General features: G+C 48.0%; 1 protein-coding gene across 12 annotated transcripts in view; it reads left to right on the forward strand.

The window, feature by feature from the left end:
- Positions 1 to 17,671, forward strand: part of EPB41L1 (erythrocyte membrane protein band 4.1 like 1) — a 154,594-nt gene extending 136,923 nt beyond the window's left edge. For 8 of the 12 annotated variants that reach the window (XM_067554429.1, XM_067554428.1, XM_067554427.1 and 5 more), the window contains 8 exons: positions 2,341 to 2,739; positions 4,559 to 4,669; positions 5,675 to 5,755; positions 6,085 to 6,147; positions 7,658 to 7,753; positions 8,736 to 8,816; positions 11,943 to 12,059; positions 14,170 to 17,671. In XM_067554429.1, the coding sequence (XP_067410530.1) occupies positions 2,341 to 2,739; positions 4,559 to 4,669; positions 5,675 to 5,755; positions 6,085 to 6,147; positions 7,658 to 7,753; positions 8,736 to 8,816; positions 11,943 to 12,059; positions 14,170 to 14,178 (957 nt within the window). In that variant the 3' untranslated portion in view covers positions 14,179 to 17,671. Of the gene's footprint in view, positions 1 to 2,340; positions 2,740 to 4,558; positions 4,670 to 5,674; positions 5,756 to 6,084; positions 6,148 to 7,657; positions 7,754 to 8,735; positions 8,817 to 10,430; positions 10,526 to 11,942; positions 12,060 to 14,169 lie in introns of those variants that run through there. The other 4 variants (XM_067554437.1, XM_067554438.1, XM_067554439.1 and 1 more) reach the window with 2 other exon arrangements.
- The last annotated feature ends 3,317 nt before the right edge of the window (positions 17,672 to 20,988 follow it).

Below are 20,988 nucleotides of genomic sequence, written 5' to 3' on the forward strand. Positions count from 1 at the left end.
GCTTGCTTCTCCTGACTCCGGCTGTGAAATCACCCTTACAGAAGCTGTGGTAACTCCTCCCATGAACTGTCCCAATGGAAAGTTCATAAGCATGTTGCGTGGCTCTTTTATTTATGATCATGTTCAATGGCACCTCTCACATCCATTGACTGAGAACGGCCGCTTTGCATTCCCTGTCCTTTATGTATGTGTATGTGGCCTGGCTCCTAGGCTGAATGCAGACCCGCTGGGCAGTCGGTCCATCAGCTTTTGTTTTGTGAACTCCTGACGGTTTGGCCACCTGGAGAATGTCAGCTGCTAATATGAAACTGGGCACATGTGCTTCATGCCCAGGAGCAAAGGGGTGGGGGTGTAGGATCAGACAGCTTTTATATCGCGCGCACGCGCGCACACACACACACCTAGCAGCAAAATTCCTATGCTTCCAGCTTGTCCCTTGCACTTCTTAATTTGATGTCCCCTCTTGCTTGGCTTGTGAGTCCCCCTCATCCCCCCTCTTTGGCAAGCTGGTGGCTAGAGGGTGAAATAGCTTTCTACTGCTCTTGTAAGCACTGGCTCAGTTCCTTTTGAAGTTCCTTGCTAAAGACTAACCCTTTTCTCTAATCCAGAGCAAATCTCAGGAACCATTTTGGGAAGAAAAGGATTTATCTGGCCCATCAGTAAAAGCCACCCTGAAAGAAGAGGGTTTAAGGACTGCTATTCCAGTGGTCTGTCAGGTCTCAGTGCTGTTTTACTAACTGCTTCTGACCGAACCATGAAAGCTCACCTTAACCAGCTGAGGACTGTATGCTTTTGTCTCCTTCCCCTGTTGCAGACATATATATATGTATATGTATATGTATATGCTCCTCACGAATTTGTTGGAGACCCCATGTCTCATACCTCTCAATCTACCAGTCGTCTGGAGAAAAGGCAACCGAGTTGGAACCGTCTGAACAAAGTGGGGAATATCTCTGACTTTGTGAGGGCCCGATCCTGAGCGTGTCAAGGTCACTGGAAGGCTTTCCATTGACATCAGTGGGCTTTGGCTCAAGCCAGGCGTGAGCACAAGAGGGGGCAAGCAGGGATCCAGGCCCCCCAATAATCGTTGGGGACACAGAACTCCTCCAGCCCTTAGGCTGCAGTGGAGTGGAGGGAGAGTCAGCCCCTCTGGCCCCAGGGCCGCTGGGGGTGTGGGGGTGGGACAGTGAGCTCCTCCTGGCTCCAGGGCCACAGCAGGATAGGGGGAGGAAGAGTGAGCTCCTCCAGCCACAGGGCTGCAGGGGGAGAGGGCACAGAATGTGCCCCTCCAAAAGGGGTCAAATTTAAGTTCTTGCGCACGCCCCTGGTTCAGCCTTAATAGAGGAAGATCTTTATAGAAGAGTGAAACCGTTCCTTGAGCAAAAAGCAAAACTTAAAAATAATGAATAATCCCAGATTTCTGATTCCTGAGCAGTAACCAGGTGGCAAGCAGGGTGGGGTGAAATTTACCCTGTGCTGGGACAGTTGAGAGGTATGTATGTCATTCGAGAGGAGCCTGCAGAGGAAGGCTATCTCTTTGCTCTGATCTCATTGTCAATTACACTGATTAAACATGCAGCTGACTAATCTTGAAGGGATCAACTCCAGTTGTGCAGCAAACTTTTGGGAAGCGTTACGGAGTCCGGACAGGTTCTCACACAAGCGCTCTGTTCAGCTCCCAGCAGGATCCCCTGCAGGGTGATCCCTTGTCCCGTACCATTCACAGGGCCTTTGTGGGTGAACGCTAACCATTACTCCTATGCATCGGATTAAAATGAGCACATAAAACCTAGAGTGATGCCCCAACACAATGAATGTAAAACGATAGGGGTGATCTCAGTGAAATTGACAAGCTCCTTCGCTTCTCCTTGAATCCATGCAGCCGATGGAGCTTTTTTCTTTTTTCTGTTTTCTTTTCTTTCGTTCAAACTCTTATCCTCTCCCCCTTTCCCTTCCTTGTTTGTCTTGGTGCCAAACTTACTGACACCTGATGAGATTGCAGTCTGAGCCGTTTATAAATGTCTTTTAACATACCTGTTGTTTTGCACACGTCTGCTTCCGTCAGGCTCAGCGACATGCCTCAGAATTTCTTTGGGACTGTTTTTCTTTTTTTATGATTATGATTATTATTTATTTTCTAATTCCTTTCTGCAAATCAGACAAAATAAATTCCCCCTGCAAAGTTGCTGCTGTCAAAAAGATTTCAGTTTTCATGCTTGATTGTGTTTGAATCCCTCCCTGTGACATTTCCCCAGCCTCCTCAACCCTCTCTCTTGTTGGCTGTAGCCTGCCCTTCATACTTACAGTCTTAGCCTCTCTCTGCCATTGTGTCTCATTCAGAGAGCAGGAGTGAGGGAGGGCGCAGAGGAGAAAGCAAAGCCACCTCGTCACAGGGCTCCTGAGAGCGACACTGGGGATGAGGAGCAAGACCAGGAGAGGGATTCAGTCTTCCTGAAGGACAACCACCTGGCCATCGAGCGGAAGTGCTCAAGCATCACGGTCAGCTCAACCTCCAGCCTGGAAGCCGAGGTGGACTTCACAGTGATTGGCGACTTCCATGGCACAGCCTTTGAAGACTTCTCCAGAAGTCTGCCTGAGCTTGATAAAGACAAGAGTGAAACGGAAGCTGAGGATCTGATTTCCTCCCAGGATGCTGACAAAGCAGCTCCTGGCCAAGAAGAAGATTCCAAGGAAGGGGAGAAAGGCTCCCACCATGTACCAGAAGTTTCCCACTTGGAGGTACAATGGGGAGCCATGCCACAAGACTTGTGTTTCTGTGTCCTCATCTCACAGTGTTATCTGTCTTGGCATCTGGTATCCCTTGATCAGCATGCCCCTTGCATCTGTTTGGAAGCGCATGCCAGCTTTCAAACAACCCAGAAATCCTCTGGAGTGTCTTTGTCTTCCACTAATGAATGTTGTCATCTGTTTTGCATGGCTGTTTTTGACTCCTCCAGGTGCATGATTATATTGTGTGTGTCTGTGTATCTCCTAACTAAAAAAGCTGTTGTCGTCTTTTAATGCACTTGTTTAGCTGGCTACCACGCTGCCTATACTGTAGCAGTATGTATGAGTGGGTGGTGTGTGTCTCTTAACCAAAATCTCTGTTTCTTTGTGTTGCATGAATTCAACAAATAGCATGCGTGTTGAAGAAACGTGTCCTGCCAGCTAACCTGTGGTCATAAAGGGGGATGAGCAACTTACATAAGGGCTGGTGGGACATGGCAAAAAGGTCTATGATGATTCCTATAGGCTAAACAAACTGCACATGGAGTTGCTGGAGAAACTAAAGGTGAAACTGGGTCCACATCCACAATTCCTCACCATGGATTGTGTCTTCTGGCCTTCAGTGTTCCCGAGTCCCTCCCATCGTCAGCACATTTGTACATCTTACTTTGTGCAGAACCCAAATCCCTGCATTTGAAATCTGGGGAGGCCTGCCCCCTCTGCCAGTGCCCTGTCCTCCTAGAATAGCATCCTGATAGAGTTCCTGTTTTTCACCACTTGGGCCCAGGCTCCCGAATGGTGTGTAACTGACGTGCGGCTTACCAAGCCCTTCCCACCCAAAGAAATTCACACCAGATCCCTGCAGAGCCAAACTTTAGGACCAAACTCAAGCAGGGCCGAGGCCAAGAAATTAAACGAACTTCTCCGCAGGCATCCTCAGGGTGTTTGAGCTGAAGCTTGTGCTCAGAGAGTATCCTCTAAACATGGGTGCTATGGGAAAAGTACATTCTGGAGACCTGGGCCTAGAATTCACCCCAGTGCCACTCTGGGCAGAGGTGGAGAAATGGCTACAACCTCCCCTCTGCCAGGATGGCCTGCAGAGATTAGCACAGCCCATAAAGTGAGAGAAAGGGCATGGACAGGGCAAGTGGGTGAGTGCTGGATCACTGCCTCCCCTAAGCAACCTTCACCAGCAGGGTTCTAGCTGCATGGGCTGGTGCTGGCCACACCACCTTTGTGTCTGTCCCACAGAGGTTAGTCTCCCTCTGCCCTGCATCCCTGAGGGTCAGGCTGGCTCCAGGGATGTAACTTTTACCCCGTCATGCACCCACTTGGGTGAATCTAATCCATCATTACAAATCTTCCCTAGGCCACCAGTGAAATGAGTTTGGTAGGTCTCGTTCCAATCTCGAGTGGCTATTTGTCCTAAACCAGGACATGCTTTGAAGCCTGCTCTGGAGACGGCCCGCTGAAGGAGCGTCAGTTCTGGATTGGGATGCCCGGGCTAATTGTGTGGGGAAGCCTGCCCAGGGCCTGTGTGCATTATGGGAGATGCTGGTCTGTACTGTTTGCTTCTCAGTGTAAAGAGGCCTACAGTTCTCCAAAAGAGTGCCCTTGCAAATGCAGCCCATGCCTCCTAGCTAGCACCCACAGCTCTTCCCAGCCAGTGTTACTGTGGTCCAGGGACTGAGGGAGGGAGATACTAACGTGCAGCATGGTGAAAGAGGCGCAGTTCAGCTCGTACCAAATTGCTGTTGCATTTTTAACCAAACCCCTGGAATCAACATCGTTTCACACAGTCTGTTGCTGACTTGCTGTGTTCCCTCTGCAGTCATCCGTTCTGAAAACAGAAGCCGTGACTGTCAGCTCAGTGACTGGCACGAAGAAGGTGGAACCAGGGGTCTCCGTGCACCATAGAGTCACCACGGTGGAAACAACACAGGTGACTTGCCCTTTTGCACCTGCCCGAGATTTACTCCACGGCATGGCACTGCCAGTCAAAAAGCGTGAGAGCGAGCAGCACCATGTTGTCTGTGGAGCCTCAGCCTGGAGCAGCGAAATCCCCTCCAAAATCTACAGAGTGCAGGGGAATAAAAGCAAACCACGCAGGTTCTTCCTCCCAGCCTGCGAGGATTGGAGACCCCTGGCCATGCAAATGGGATTCATTTCTGGGGCCTGATCAGCACCTAAAACCCTAGCTACAAACATCGTTCAGGGCTGTGAAAAATTTCACGCCCTGTGTGATGTAGTTAGGTCAACCTAACCCCCGGTACAGACGCAGCTAGGTCGACCTTGCTACCACCTCTCGGAGAAATGGATTTACTACATTGATGGAAAAAACCCTTCTATTGATGTAGAAAGCATCTACACTACAGGGGTAGTGCTACAGGGGCCCAGATGCAGAGCCATAGCTTAGCCACTATAATGTAGACATACCCTTAGATCAGGTGAGGTTTTTAAAATGTACTGATTGGTTTTGTGCGGTTCTTTTTAATCCTTTAAAATGCTAGGCCTTCCTCAGCAGAGACCACAAAGTAGATGGAGCAAAGACTGATGAGCCTTCTTCTTATTTAGGGACATCAAATCAGGCCCCATTCACTCCTGGTTGTTAAAGAACCCACAGCACTTTTTTCACATTCACACAACACCCCATTGCCTCCCGCACATATCACTTGAATACAGGATTCGCGTCCTCTCCTAAACTGGTGTGCAGCATTGCTGTGCATTGCTATCTGACTGCTGTGCTCCACCCACAGGAGACTGCCTTCATGGGGGGCCTATAATGGTTTCCCTACCCCCAGGGCTCTCCCAGTGTGTCACGGCTCCAGGGCACTAACGTTTTGTCAGCAAGTGCGGACAAAGCAGATTAAGTGCTGCCTTCCAGCTGGCTCATGCCCCACCCAGCTGCATCCTCGCAGACTCACCGGGTCTCCCCTTCCCTTGGCAGGTCGACAGGGGCATCACAGACAGAAAAGAGACAACAGCCACCTCCCACATCGTCACCACAGAAAGCATATCAACGACCTCAGTAAGCATGTGGCTCTGCAGAACCAGGCCATCTTCTTCTGGGGGCCCTGGGTGGTGGCACCTAATTGCATCCTCCCTCGATGGTTGATCCCCGGGTGCTGGGTGAGAGGGACGTCCCTGAGATGGGGGATGGGGACTTGTGGGGGGGGCGCTGTTCCATTGGAGACTGGGATGGAAGGACACTCTGTCCCTGGCCACTTGAAGGTGCCAGCAAATGAAGGGAGAGGTGTAAAGATCTGCCATGTCTCTGGTGCTCCCCTCCCAGAGGCAGTCAGCTGTTTGTCCTGCTTGTGTCTGTGCCAATGCCCCAGTGTAATGTTGTTCATCTAGGATCACAGTACCAAGCCTGGAAAGGGGGCAGGCCCTGCTACGGAACTTCGCTCCATATCTCCGGTGAGTCGAGAAGGCGTTTCTGCTTCCCAGGGTTCTGTGCTGGGCAGAGGCCCTCGGGGTGCTGCAGGGATGCTGGCTGGCTGCAGAATGTCACTCCTTGGAGCCGGCCCTTAGCTCGGTGTTTAGACTCTCTCAGTGGGTGGCTCGTACACCTGCTGCATTATCTTTTCCTGGGTGCAGATGCCCTCCTCCAGCATGGGAACCGAGAGCACCAGCTCCTGGGGCTGAGAGATTTCTGTGGTGCAGACAGGCTGGCCATCCCACTTGCTGAAGGTATGCAGGGCAAGGCAGGGCCAGGAATCTGCCGCTTGGGGCCTCTAGTGCCCGGAACAAGCACACATTGAATGCAGATGAGAGAGCTCCCTGGGCTATCTCCTATTCAGGCAAAGGTCCATTGATGCCAGGGGAGTCCTGCTTGAGCAGCCTCCCTTGGTCCCATGTCACTAAGGGCCTGGAGCGCTGTGAGGTCAGTTTCATGCACCAGCTGCAGATCGCTCCTGTAGGGTCCAATCCTGTGGGGTGATGCTCAGCTTCCATTGACAGCCATGGGCATCCATGGTCAGCAATTTGCAGGGCGCACTCAGCACCTGGCAGGATCAGGCCCTTAGAGCAGCACTTTCTTTTTTTAGTTGCTTTCCCCCTGAATGACTGCTAGGTGGGGTGAAGTCCGCCCAGGTGCTGCCCCTGTTCTAGGTTGGTCACTTAGTAGGGCCTATGTCCCAAAGGAGCCCAGACACTTGGGGTGCTTGCAGCTGAGAAAGGGGGAGGTGCAACCCAGGCCAGACACTGAGAGGAAAATGGCACCTGTCCTTAACTCATCTGTGTTTGGAGATGGATGTAAAACAGACAAATGCAATGGAATGGGATTGTATTCCCCACTGGGAAGGGCCCTCTCTGCTGCTCTGTCAAGACGATAGCTTGTCCCCACAAAAACTCTCTGACCGGTTGTAAGCATAGTACAGCCTCTCTCTGGCCTGGCATGCCCTACGCACGGCAGACAGACAGTCTGACAGCCAAGCAGCTCTTCACAGGCTGAGCAATAGCTTGGCTCTGAGAGCCCCACTTCTCTTTTTTCACTCCCTTCTGCTCTTCCCCTGCCCATCATGGGCTGGCTCCCAGTTTCATACAGGGAGGGCTGGACTGGACTGGACTCGGCCAGCCCCTGCTAGAGCAGCTCTCCCTTTGGTTGCACTCATGCCATGTGGAAGGACCACGAGAAGCACAAAGGCCGTGGTGGTGGGTGATCCAAGCCCTAATTCCCAACCTCCACAGCATAGCACAGCACAGAGCCAAACTCAGAGCAGGCCAGAAAGACACAGCACAAGAGAGAAAAGGAATGAAGAAAGAATAGAGATGTTTGAATGATGTGTCCTGAAAACCGGGAGGTCCTAGGCATTCTGGCATCCTCCCAGGGCCCCACACTGATGGCACATTAGGGGAAGCAGCATCACCTGCAGAGCTCCACTGCCCTCTGTCCTGTTGACACAGCTGTTCCTTGCATGTTCTGTAGATCGCCAGCAGCACTGCTGGGAAGGAAGTTCTCACCAGCATATTTGGTGCCACCGCCGAAACCCTCTCCACCTCCACCACTACCCACGTTACCAAGGTAAGAATGACAAAGGCACAAAGTCAGGAGTGGGACATCTCTGAAATGGCACCTTGTGGGCTGACTGTAGGTTCCTAAGGCAAGCAGCTTCCATGGGGAGGAGGAGGAATTGCACTGCCGATTGCATGGGAGCAAATCCCATGGCTCCATACACTGACTGGAAACAGCCAACGCATCGTCCCGCAGTGGCGCCATTTACCTAGCAATTGAACATCCAAGAGCCCTTTGTCATGTAAAGTAAATGGGGCAAATTCTGCCCTGGTATAAGTGGATGCAGCTTCTTTGGGGCCAGTAGCATCAGGGTGAGTTTGGGCCAATGTGTTTCTTCCCTTTTTGGCTGTGCCCTACCTTTTGGGAGGGAAGGCAATTCACAGTGTGTGTGTCATATATTTATACACATCAGTGCCAAGGCAGATCTACTAGGAAATGGGGGGATTTTGCCATCCAAACAGCAAGGAAGAGAGAAATGGTCCATGTCAGGTTGGATTATAAAGTGCTCAGCATTGGCCCAGCTCCCACTAATTCAACTGGGAGCAGAGTTAAGTCGGTGCTGAGCACTGTTGAAAATCCCACCCACTATACCTAACGCAAAACCAATGACGAGAGCCATTTCCAAGCCCAAGAGCCCTCCACACAGGTGCCCGATACTGGGGCAAAAGTCCCATCAGCTGATCTCCGCTCCAGGGATCACGCCCAGGGAGAGGTAGGAGCTCAGATTCAGCAGCTAATGTAGGACCCCGACCATGTAGGGCTTTAAGGATCAACTGCAACACCTTGAACTGCAGCCCCAAGTGAACAGGAAGCCAGTGCGGTCTGTGAAGCCCTGGCACGGTATGTTCCCTTTGACCCTTCCCACAAAGCAATCCAGCAGCTGTGATCTGCACTAGCTGAAGCTTGAGTAGCCTCCAGGGCAGGCATCTTGTGTAGATTGCATGAGAATTGTCCAATCTGTGGACTCATCCTGCCCCCTTTTCCATTCCAGACTGTGAAAGGAGGGTTTGCAGAGACCAGAATAGAGAAGCGGATCATTATTACGGGCGATGAAGATGTGGATCAAGACCAGGTAGGAGGGAAACCTGCGGGAGGCCATTCATTACCGTCAGGGGACCTTCAGTATTGGTTCTTTCTTGTGCTCATTTCCTATTCTGCTATAAAAGCTGGTCTGTCCACAGCCCAGATATCGCTGGGGAGTGCTTGTTTCCCTGAATGGCTCATTCTATCCAGGGTATGGAAAAGGGGCTCAATTGGGGTGGCAGTGCAATATGGGTTCAGCAAGCCCTGCACTCACAGTAAAGCCTATCTGTGCCGTGAGCAAGTGATGTGAAAGATGGTATTCCCATTTGGCCCTACAATCAAAACAATACGGTCCTTTGATTTATAGTGGCCAATAGCATCTTCCAGTTGAGAGTCTGCCATCTGGGTCACTTTAATTAATGAGGAAACAGCAGATGATTGTTCTCCTCGGGTGTAGCTAGCAGTTTGGACTGTGAACATAGCCCGGCTGCTGCGGTGGCATAGGTGTAATTGAGAATAGACTCTAACCGCAAAGGGAGGGAGTGGGCTGAATGCATAAGCCAAGCACAATTAAAAATAATTTCAAAATAAGGATTACATTCAGACAAGGAGTCAGGCTATGGAATACACTGAAGTTTCGTTCACGCTGCAGCCCAGGGTGCGAACGGTAAGTGCCCTAGCTGTACTCTAGCTGGCTCACTGAATATAGCGGTGAGGACGTGACCACATGGGCTTCAGTGCTGGCTGTACAAGCAAGTAAGTACCCAGATGGATCAGTTGGACTTCTGCAGCCCAGTCCGAGGCCCGCACCACAGTGTCCTCACTGCTATGTTTAGCAAGCTAGCTAGAGTACATCTAGCAGGGGTACACCTACACGAGCATACCTGCAGCTGTATTGTAGACACTCGTAGAGTCAAGTAAGTTTTGTTTTTTTCCAACAAGCAGAGGTTTCTTACAGCTGGAGTTGCCATTTGCATATTGCAACACTCTCTGGAGCAAACCTGGCCTTTCCATCTCTTCCTTTATGGAGTTTCGCTGTAGCCCATCTCATGCCAAGTGGCTTCCATTGAATGTATTCGTAGTGTTGAAGCTCTCCCTTTTTGTGAATGAGTAGCAGACATTGACACACGTCTCTTGGACAGAAGAGCTGTGTTCCATGCATTGGTCCAGGACAAACTTCCTAGTTTTGGGGTTTTTTTTTGTAATACCATTAAGAAAATCTCAACAAGACAAAGTACATAAAAAAAATAAATGTAAAAACAAATTCTCTTAAATGGAGCAGAATCTAAAATATTAGCTTAACACAAAGAATTACTGAAGTTCCTCAGTTAAGAGTTCAGTGGTGAAGACTCAGATGTTCTACATCGCTAGCTGAAGAAACTGAAGAAATCTGCCAATAATATTTGCAAACTCATGGATGACAGGAAAGGTCCTGGAAGACTGGAGAAGGGCTAATGTAGTGCTGATATTTAAAAGAGAAAAAGGTGGAGCTGGGGAACTATAGACCAGTCAGCCTGACTTCAATACCTGGGAAGCTACTAGAGCAATGTATCAAACATTCAGTTTGCAAATACTTGGAGGATGAAGGGGTAATCATTAGCAGCCAGCATGGATTTACCAAGAACAAATCATGCCAAACCAGCTTGATTTCCTTCTTTGACAGGGTAACTGGTTTGGTGGATAGGGGGAATGCGATGGACATAATATACCTGGACTTCAGCAAGGCTTTTGACACAGTCCCACATGACATTCTGATAAGTAAGCTGGAGAAATGTGGGCTTGGCAGAACTACCATTAAGTGGATACAGAATTGATTAAATAATCGCAAACAAAGAGTAACTATGAATGGAATGATGTCAGATTGGAGGGAGGTCTCCAGTGGGGTTCCACAGGGATCTGTTTTGAGTTCAGTGTTGTTTAACATCTTTATTAATGACCTAGACATAGAAACAGAGAACAGACGATACAAAGCTGGGGGAGGATGGCGGTTGCCAACACGGGAGGATAGAGCTAAAATTCAAAGGGATCTTGATAAATTGGAGAACTGGGCTGTAGACAACAAAAGGAAATTCAACAAAGACAAATGTAGAGTGCTACACTGAGGGAAGGAAAACCAAATGCACAAATACAGAATGGGGGATAACTGGCTTGGTAGTAGCACTGCTGAGAAGGATCTGGGAGTTGTGGTGGATCACAATCTTAACATGTCAGCAATGTGATGCTGTTGCAAAAAAAAGCAAATGCAATTTTGGGTTGCATTAATAGAGGCATAGCATGCAAGTCATGAGAGGTGATGATACCGCTCCACTCGGCGCTGGCTAGGCCTCAGTTGGAGTGCTGTGTCCAGTTTTGGTCCCAATGTATAGAAAGGATGTAGAGAAACTGGAAAGGATTCAGAGATGAGCGACAGAGATAGTCAAAGGGATGGAATGCAAGCCATGTGAGCAAAGGCTGAAGGAACTGGGTATGTTTAGTTTGGAAAAGAAGAGATAGAGGGGGATGTGATAGCGTTCTTCAGATACTTGAGAGGCTGCCAATAAAAAGATGGAGAATAGTTCTTCTCTCTTGCCACAGAGGGCAGAACAAGAGGCAGTGGGTTCAAACTACAGCACAGCAGATTTAGATTAAATCTCAGGAAAATCTTCCTAACTGTAAGAACAGTAGGGCAACGAAACAGACTGCCTAGGAAGGTAATGGAAGCTCCTTCACTGGAGGTTTTCAAAAGGAGACTGGATAGCCATCTGTCAGGGATGATTTAGCCACAACAAATCCTGCATCTTGGCAGGGAGTTAGACTAGATGACCCTGGCCGTCTCTTCTAACCATATGATTCTAGATTCTACAGAAAATCCATCCAGCAAGGAATGATGAATAGGACATCCTAGGATTTTACAATCTTTGGTCAGCTAATAGGCAAGTTGTGCTGTCAGATCATTACCCACAGATTCAGCTTTGAATCTCTGTATTTGGGGTTGCAGGGATGGTTATGCTTCTTGAAAATTCAATCCAAACCCAGTTCCTTATGTGCCCAACCTTAGCCATGAGTAGTTTCACATGCCCTGGGCCCCTTTTCTGATGTGCTTGTGGCTTGTTCCAGAAGTAATGCTAATGTTGGCTGTTAACAAAAGATGTAACTGACGTCATGGTAAATGCTCTGACATTGGTCTGTTTCACAGGCATTAGCTTTGGCAATCAAAGAGGCAAAACTGCAGCACCCTGACATGCTGGTAACCAAAGCTGTGGTCTATAGAGAAACAGAACCATCTCCAGAGGAAAGGGACAAGAAGCCTCAGGTATGTATAGCAATTACAAGGTAGAGCCCCTTTCCCTGGTGCAATATATATAGGTTACAGTGCAGGCAGGGCATCAGCCATTGGTGCAATATACTGGTATTGATATATAGTACAAGCAGGGAGTCCTTCACAGATGTGATACATAGACAACAGTACAGGCAGGGAACCTCTTACAGCAATGGTGGTGATACTGGCAGAGCATCTCTCCTATAGCAGTTACAGTAGGAAATAGTGTAGATAAGTGCCATGCTTTTTCAAAAAGCTGCTCCTAGACACTGCTGAGACGTGCCATGGGGAGTGCTCTGCTGGACAATTATCCTGGCTACTTGCCAAGAAGTTCTGTGAGCTGCACCAGGGGCTCAGGGTTTTATCTCGGTTTGTCACAATGACTGTTCCAAAGATCATACTGCAGGGCCCCGGTTTTATTCCATTTCTTCTTGCACATCCGCTCCTCACTTCCAAATAGCCTCAGATTTCCTTCACAGGAACCCGCTAGCTGCCAGTTCTCTTCACCATTTCCCCAGCGTCTGATGCTTCACTCATCTTCCTTCTTAGACACTAGGGGGCAGGTTTGCAAAGGGCTTCCAAAAATGGCCCTGTGTGTGACTGAGCCTATTTGTACATTCTGGGAACCTACATTTGCCACTGCAGATGGATCCTGTGTATGCTGCAGGGGATTGGACTGGACTGCCCTGCCCAGAGGACTGGGGATGGTCCAGAGAGCCTTTCACCTCTTGGTCCCCAGTTCAAATCTAGCCCAGTTTGATGGTGACCAAAGGATGTTACCATCTGATTGCTGGGAGAAGGCCTGTGACCACATCACCAAACCCACCATACCATTGTCCTCCTAGCTGTCTGTCTTAGCAGAGAGGCTCAGCAGAACTTGACTTAGCACTGCACTGCAAGTGCCCATTCTGTGGGTAAACTGACGACTTCAGTCTCCAGTTTCTGCCAGCCTGCTACCACGCCCCAGCACTACATTCACCAGGAATAATTATTTAAATTGCTTTTTTAAAACCTGTCCAGTTTCCAAGTTGCCTCCTTGCAAATGTCCATTTGCCAGTGCAAAAGCGTGTGTTTCACATGTGCAGATAGATGCACTCTCACAGACTCCAGGCGTTTCTGGAAAATGGGGCTCTGCTTTTTTGTTTTTCTTTCTATTTCTAATTGATCTAGAAAATCTTGCTTTAAATTTCAGGACTGGAGGCTGGAATTTTGAAAAATGGGTATTATTAATATCTCATTCCATGTGCTAGTCATCCATTAAACAGGCATCCTGAGAGCATAAATGAAGCTGACAGACTCTATTATACATAGATGCAATGGGCCAAATGCAGCCATGGTGTGACTCTGTCAACTTCAGAGGACGTGCATCTGAGATGAATTTGGCCGAATGTTCAGAGACATTGGCACAGATACCAGAGATAGCTGGAAACAAGATCTGTCGAGTCTTAAATGTTTGGGGGCGGGGTTTGTTTTTGCACCTAAGCAGCACATAAGCTTTCATCACAATAGAAACTACAAGGAAACAGCAATGATGAGTAAATAAGGCAGCACAGGGAACTCAAACAAGGAAAAACAAATAGCAGGGGATGCATCATTATTTTATCGACAATAAAGGAAGCCTGAAAGCTAGAAAATGTGCGGCTACAATATCATGTCGATCCCTTCACATTCTGTCCTTAGTCATGGCCCAATCCTGCAAGGTGCTGTTTGCCATCAATTCCAATTGCTTTCATAAGTGTAAGACTGAAAGGGGCCACTATGATCATTTGATCCTGCATAACTCACAACACAGAGAACCCAGCCACTAATCTGTACATCTGTTAGAAAGATATCCAGTCTTTCTGTAATGACTTCAAGTAATGGAGAATCTGCCAGTGTCTTTAGGAAGACCTTGAAGAATTGGACTTTTGCACCAATGCAACCTCATTTAATTCAGTGGCATCACACCAGCGTAACTGAGAGTAGAATATATCCCCCTGTGTTTGCAGCTTGATTGTCTGGTGCCTTAATACATGCAAGAAGCTTTTTATAAACCAATAAATAATATTAAGCAAATGAGAAAGGAAATGCTCCATGATCAATCATTTCTGTCTGCTCTGTGCAGGAATCTTGACCGCCATGTTCATAGAAGTTGGCATCTCTAGTCAAACCCAACTTGGAGAACAATGAAGAAGGGGCCTTCATGCTGGATTCCTCAACGAGACCTAGATGTCCTGGCTGCAACGTTAATGGCGAGAGACAAGATTTTTTAAAAAAAGGAATAGTAAATATATTATATATATATATACAGGAAACAAAACGCATCCTTGCACTGCTGCTATATGCTGGAGGTGAATTGTAAACAGCAACATCAACAATAACAAAAACCAACCGCCTACTTTAGCCTTTGCAGACAAATTGAAGAATTGACTGGCTTCATTACAAAAACAAAAAAACAAATCATAACAACAACAATAATATTATTAACAGTACAATAAACCACCATTTTGCATGTTACATTTCAAGGATACACAACTCATGGGTTCATTTGTTGCACATTGAATGGAAAGGAAACGTGCTTTGCAACAAAGCAGCAAACAAAATAACTCCAACAACCCACAAGCAGATGCAAAACTATTCCCCACCTAAGGAAAGAAGAGAGAGAACCATTGAATTGTTTGATTACTTTGTAATTATTTTTTGCTTTGGGATGTGTGGTGATCACCCCTCTTTCCCACTCCATGCTCGTTTGGTTACATCATTTTTTGGTTCTGTTATTATCCTCCCCCCACTTGTCCTTCCTTCCTTTTCCCTCTGTCCCCGTGTCTGATCTCTTGTTCTGCCGAAGGTAATTAAGAACAGATCTCATTTGAAACAAAACAAAAAGTATATGTATATGGTTTCTCATTTATAAAAATGCAGTCTGTAGGGGTTTCATATGGATGTGCTTTTAAGTTATGTATATTATATATAACTGGGGGTGTGGAGTGGGGGGTGGGAAACGATATTGAAATAATTAAACTGTGCTGGTAAGTTTGATGATGACATTTTTAAATTATAATTGTTTGATTGACTGTGGTTGATATACTCTGAAAATCTTCGATCACACTGATATCCCACAAGAAGAGAACCAGGAACATTTCATTAGCCGCTGCTCTTTGGGGGGAGGGGGTATGGTATGTTTGCCACTGACTTGATCTGCACTGCGGCAGGAGGGGTTGGTGTAGTGATACAGTATATGGTGTTTGTAATTGGTTGGTTGGTGGTAAGGGACCACTCAGCAACGTGGACAGGTGGGGGACTGGGAAAGAAGGAATGGACCACATCCAGTTAGCATTACCAAAATGCATCAGATGAAAATATCTCCTCATGCCCCCAATCCAAAGATGTTGAGGTTGGTTTGGAGACTCAAGGTTACATTGCTTGATTCACATGCTTCCAGCCTCTAGGCGTCTTTGACTCCTCAGATCTGGGGTCCTAGCAGCAGGAGAGGTATCATGTCAGGCTTGTCAGCAGGTTCTTGAAAACCAGGCACAAGGGCTCAGGGAGCAATACAGTGAACCCCCCATCCCCCTAGCCTAGGACACTTGTTTTTTAGCTTTCTTTCTGTGAACCCCAGCTCAAGAGCTTTTGGGTGAAATGTCTGAGGTAAGCAAGTAGGCCTTTCTGCTCTGTCTCACTCCACAGCAAGCTGCATGATGGCGTTTTGCCACGGTGGCTGTAGGCTGTGCAACAGCTGTCCTGGGGGGGACAAGTACACGGCGGCTCCCCCCTATCCCTCGCCTCCTTGGTACTGTCCACCCGTACCCTTGCTTAGAGTTGACCTCCTGTCCATCAGCAGTTGACAAGGAAGGGGAGACACCATGTGATAAATGTGCATCGGTATAGAGAATAGCAGGTTCGCAGGGCTAAATAGCATTGCCCAGTCATCCAGGACTCAGAAGGCAGATGCTGATGAGACAGCAGTGAGTGCAGGGAGGCTGCTTTCCCCACAACTGATCAGAACTTGGCATTTAGATAAAGGTTTCCTCCATTGCTGCCTCTCGAGTGGGGATTTTGGGCCCAGGCTGTGGCCTGAGGCACTGTGTGAGACAGGCGGTTAGGGCAGACTTAGAACCAAAAAAACCAAACTGATTTCTAAATGGAATTGTCACTAGCTCCTGAAGTTATAGAAGGGCTCACAAACATTGCACCATCTTTGCCTTTATTTCCACCCACGTGTACACACACACACTTTATGCCCAGAAAGGAAGCGCATCTCACTCGTCCCCATGATGGGACCTGGGAATCCTACTGAAAACGGATGACTAGAATATTTAGAATCAAGTGGGCATACCTCATATGATCAATTTCCTGACATAGCAGGGAAGCCTGAGTCTCTGGTGAGCCTCAGTCTTTCCAGTTGTCTTCTGCTGTCTCCATAAAGTATGTTCTCCGTTTGGCGCATGGATTTCTCCTGTAAGCATTAAAGGCATGAGCACAGGCTCCCTGACATTAGTGCTGACTCATGTACTTGTGCCAGGGAGGGTCATTTCAGCAGGCTTCTGATGAATCCAAACGTGTGTTCTCCCTGGATTCTACCTGAAAGTGCTGCTTTAGGGACAACGCCCACCAGCACCAAAAAGGAGCGAATGCAATTGCACACAGACTTTTTCTAAAACACACCCATGTCAGCTGTCAAAAACACTTTGCGCTTTCAGGAAAAGCCCCGTTCCAGAGGACCCATTCCCAAGGCATTCAGCCTGTCTGTTCTGCTGTCATCGGGGGGTAAATTCCCCCGTGCGTCACACTGGCTGTTCTTCTGCACGTTTTGAATTTCAAACAAACAAAGCTGGCACAAACCTGATCCCATTGAAACTGAATTGGAGACTACTTTGAAACTCCAGGAGCCTGATTCTGATCTCACTCATGCTGGTGTAAAATCTGTGGAACTCCATTAAAATCAGTGGAGTTGCCCTGCTGTAAAACCAGGGGAAGCGAGAACAGAATCAAGCCCTGCATGTTCAGAGCTAAAAAACAGTGGACCCATTTCTCTAGATTCCTCATATGGCTTGTCTGATGGGTGACAACGGGGAAAAAAAAAACCATGAGCCTTTTGCTCATCAGGCAAGATGTGGATTTTCTAGATATATATTATCTGCACCTTGCCAGGTATGCAGTAGACTCAAGCTTTTTCTTTTTATATTTTTTATATATTTATATTGTTTGCAATAGTGTTGAAGCCATGCACCGCTCTAAGCCTTGGCTTCCTCCTTATTCATCACTATCGCTGACATTTAAGATAGTTAATCACTATTTTGCTTTCTCCTGGGGGCCTTTCCATTGAAGTGGGTGGGAGACATGAGTGCCCGTTTGTCCCTAAACCTGCAAGTTCATTTCAAAACTGGCCTGCAATTGCATGAGTAATAATAATAATAATAATAATGATTTTTATTTGAAAAGCACCTTACCAACCAACTGCAATGCTCTGTCATTCCTTCACTAACTCCCCTTTCCTTCCCCTGTTCCTCTTCTCCCCCCTAACTCCTTTCAGTCATATTCTTTTTCAGTGCTTGGTGGTGTATGCGTGTGTGCTCACTGTTCTTGTATTCAATAAAAGTGGAATAAATGTGTTTGATGCTCAACCATCTTGTGGCCTGAAACTGACTTTTCTCTGACCAGGACAATGGAGAAGCTTTAGGCCTAGGTGCTTTACAGGATGAAAGCATGCCTGGAGGCAGTATTGAGTGAGAGGAGGAGAGAGAGAGGCTCTCCCCTAGTTGGCCCTGGTAGAGGATGCAGAGCAAGGACCATTCATTCTGGGCTGGGCAGAATGGTGACGATTCAGGAGTCTATTTAATTCAGAGATTTAAGGGGTTCCTAATTTTCTTCCAAGCTTCCATCCACAAAATAAGCTCCACCCACACAAGTCACCACAATGAGATGCTGCTAGGCTGACCAGATAGCAAGTGTGAAAAATCGGGTCGGGGATGGGGGGTAATAGAACGCCTACATAAGACAAAGCCCCGAGTATCAGGACTGTCCCTATAAAATCAGCACATCTGGTCACCCTAGATGCTGCTTACAAGACATTCTACAGATGTTCAAAATATGAAAGTGCTGGTGGTTCCCCCTTGGTGTGGCTTGACTATGTCCATGGGCTCTTAGGTCAGGCTCCTTCTTGTTGGGGTTGGACGGTGGTGGGGGTGGGGTGGCTATGGAGGTATCTCACAAATGCTAGCTACCTGTGGCACCAGAATGAGACAATACAATAAGTTGTGCAGATCTGTGACCTTCTTTCTTATATGAGGAATGAAATAGTTTTATGAAAGCTGAGATTCTGGAGAACGGGGTAGTAGCTTGAGAGAGGTGCCAGTACATCACACCATTGCGTACTAACTGAATCCAAGCCTGGAGATGACTTGGGAGGAAGAGTTTGGAGGGGTGAACTTGTAGGAAGATCAGCACTGTGAGGGGAAGAAGGGTAAAACTGCTATCCATTTGGGAATTAGGAGTGGGCTGGAAGGAATATCCTGTCCGTCTTTGTAGGAGAAGGGCACGTTTTGTCTTCATTTCTCCATTGGACTAGGATGGACGGCATGATGGGAAGCCATAGGTGGATTTCTATTAGCCAAGTCAATGATATGCTACCAATTATTAACAATATTTATGTTGAAACATTATTTTGGAGATGGTTCCATGGTCAGGGTGTGTTTTTAATGCTGTGTGGATGTGACATTCTGAAATCCAACCCAGACAAGTATGGGGTTGTGCTAACCACCTGCACTGCAACTCTGGGTGCCTTAAATGCTACGGTCACAGCCCAGACACCAACAGCCAGCATGCTGTCCCACCCCCTCCACCCAGCTTCCACTGCCCAGCTACTGTTTGCAGAGTGACTCCAAAACCTCCCAGTCCCAAATTTCCCCCAAAGTCTCCCTGCATTGTCCAGCCCTTTCTCCTGGAACACTCAGACTAGTTATTACATTCACTGCTGCTTAATGAAATAGAGGCAGTAGCTTGATACCTTGACTGGAGTTTACAATCACTGCTATTCAACCAAAGCATTGGGTTGGTTTAGATAAAAAAATAGAACACGTTTATTCAATCAAATAATCAGGTTTTAAATGAGTTCAGGTATAAGGAATACAGACAGAAAGGGCTACAAACAAACAAAAGTTAAAATATGCTTTCTAATGGCTCAGCCCTAACTTCACAATCTTCAGTCTTTGTTCAACGTAGTTCTTCTTTGAGTGTCCATGCACCTCTTGCACAGTCGTCAGAAATTTTTTCCTCAGTGGTACCTCTTAGAGCAGCTCAAAGGCCCTCTGCTGCTGCATGCTAACAGAAAGCCGGGCCCCCGACTCCCTCAGTTCCTTCTTACCACCCGTGACAGTCATTGGAATCGCTTGGCTTGCCTTAACAAGTGCTCTCAGTGTGTTCATTGTAAATCAGTGAGATAGATTTCTAGATTTATAGTGGTAGTACTTACAGTACAGAGGGTGTAAGTTTTCTTTTTTTGCCATTATTCGGTATGGAGGGATGCCTCAGTCACTGGGCTTCAAGCTCTATGTCTCTTGCGCTAGGCCGATGCCTGTGAGTGATCCACATTCAAGCTGCTTGAAGTGTTTATAAACTCATTCAGGATTGTTGCCAGATTTGCAAAGACTTTAAGCCACGGACAAGAAAAGGCAGAGAAGCCAGGCTAAAGTTTTTGCTCATAGAGGCAGCCTTAAAACCTCTGTCAGAGCCCAGACTCGGCAGCAGTGTGCCGCCTCTGTTGCCTACGTCCCAATACCGCTCATCCTCCCCAGTATCTAAGAGGCAGAAGACCTAACCAGATTGCCAAGAATGGCAGGTCGCCAGCACCGAAGCCACGTAGGCATGGGGATAAGAGTAGAGTGCAGCGGAAACCTACGCACTTCCCTTCTCTGGTACTGCAGAAGCCAGAACCGTTGATTCCGGCACCGAGGCAGTGCTGTCGAGTCTGAAACCTGAGGGAGCACCTCCTGCATCGGTGGCACTGCACCATCCTGAGACTGTCCTGGTACCAACCATGCGTTTGCAGCACTGAGAGGCTTGATGAGCATTATGCTGCTAGTATCTCTGGCGGTATGGGAGACGTGCACTCGGTGCCAGCAGACAGGGTTTGCCAGCAATATCAGCGCTCGGTACCGTGTCAACCTCCATTGCCTCAAACTGCACCTCTGTCAGTACCATCAAAGGGGTTTGCTGCGCTGCATCTTTCTCCTTCTCAGCACTGGCACCTCTGGCACCTTCGGGAGCAGCCCCTACTTGGGCAGCAGAGGGAGAGTCGTCAGCCCCTGAATTGGAGGTTGGCTTCTAAGTTTCCCAGCCTTGGAGTTGCTCTCGCTACTCTCCACTAAGGCACTACAACCATGCTAAGGAGCCATCGGTGGGAGTACCATCAAGGTGATAGCGGGAGGGAGGGGGTCACCGAGGCCGTCCACCGGCCTTTGTGGAATCTCTGGTGTTTCTTGTTGGTTTCTAGGTCAAACATGAGACATTCCTGTTCTGTTTCCTTGGAGAGGCACCTACTCACCAGGCACTACCTGTTCCTGAGCCTGGGCCTGGTAACAAGCAGCAAGAGGGGGTTCAGGAGGACCCTGCAGGGGTAGAGAAGGAGCAAGGGGAAGAGAGTAGAGAAGGAGCAGCCTTGGCCTGTACTGGCTTCTTTTTCCTCTGCTGATGAAATCTCCTCGGGGCCTTTTGCCTCCCCCAGATGACTATAAGGCCCATTAAGACCTGTTATAGAGGATGGCCATAAGCCTGGGGCTATAGGTGGAGGAGGTTAAAGGATCCTCACCCTGCCATGTTGATATTTTGGCTACACCAGGCCCTTTGAGAATGGCCTTACCCATTAACGAGGCAATTCTAGACCCTCTTAAGGTATTCTGGCAGACCTCTTTGTCCTTGCCCCCATCCCAAAAAGGGATGAACACAA

This window comes from Emydura macquarii, unplaced genomic scaffold (assembly GCF_026122565.2).
Source record: "Emydura macquarii macquarii isolate MOO-44397 ecotype Brisbane River unplaced genomic scaffold, CSIRO-AGI_Emac_v2 contig_1483, whole genome shotgun sequence".
NCBI lineage: Eukaryota > Metazoa > Chordata > Testudines > Chelidae > Emydura > Emydura macquarii.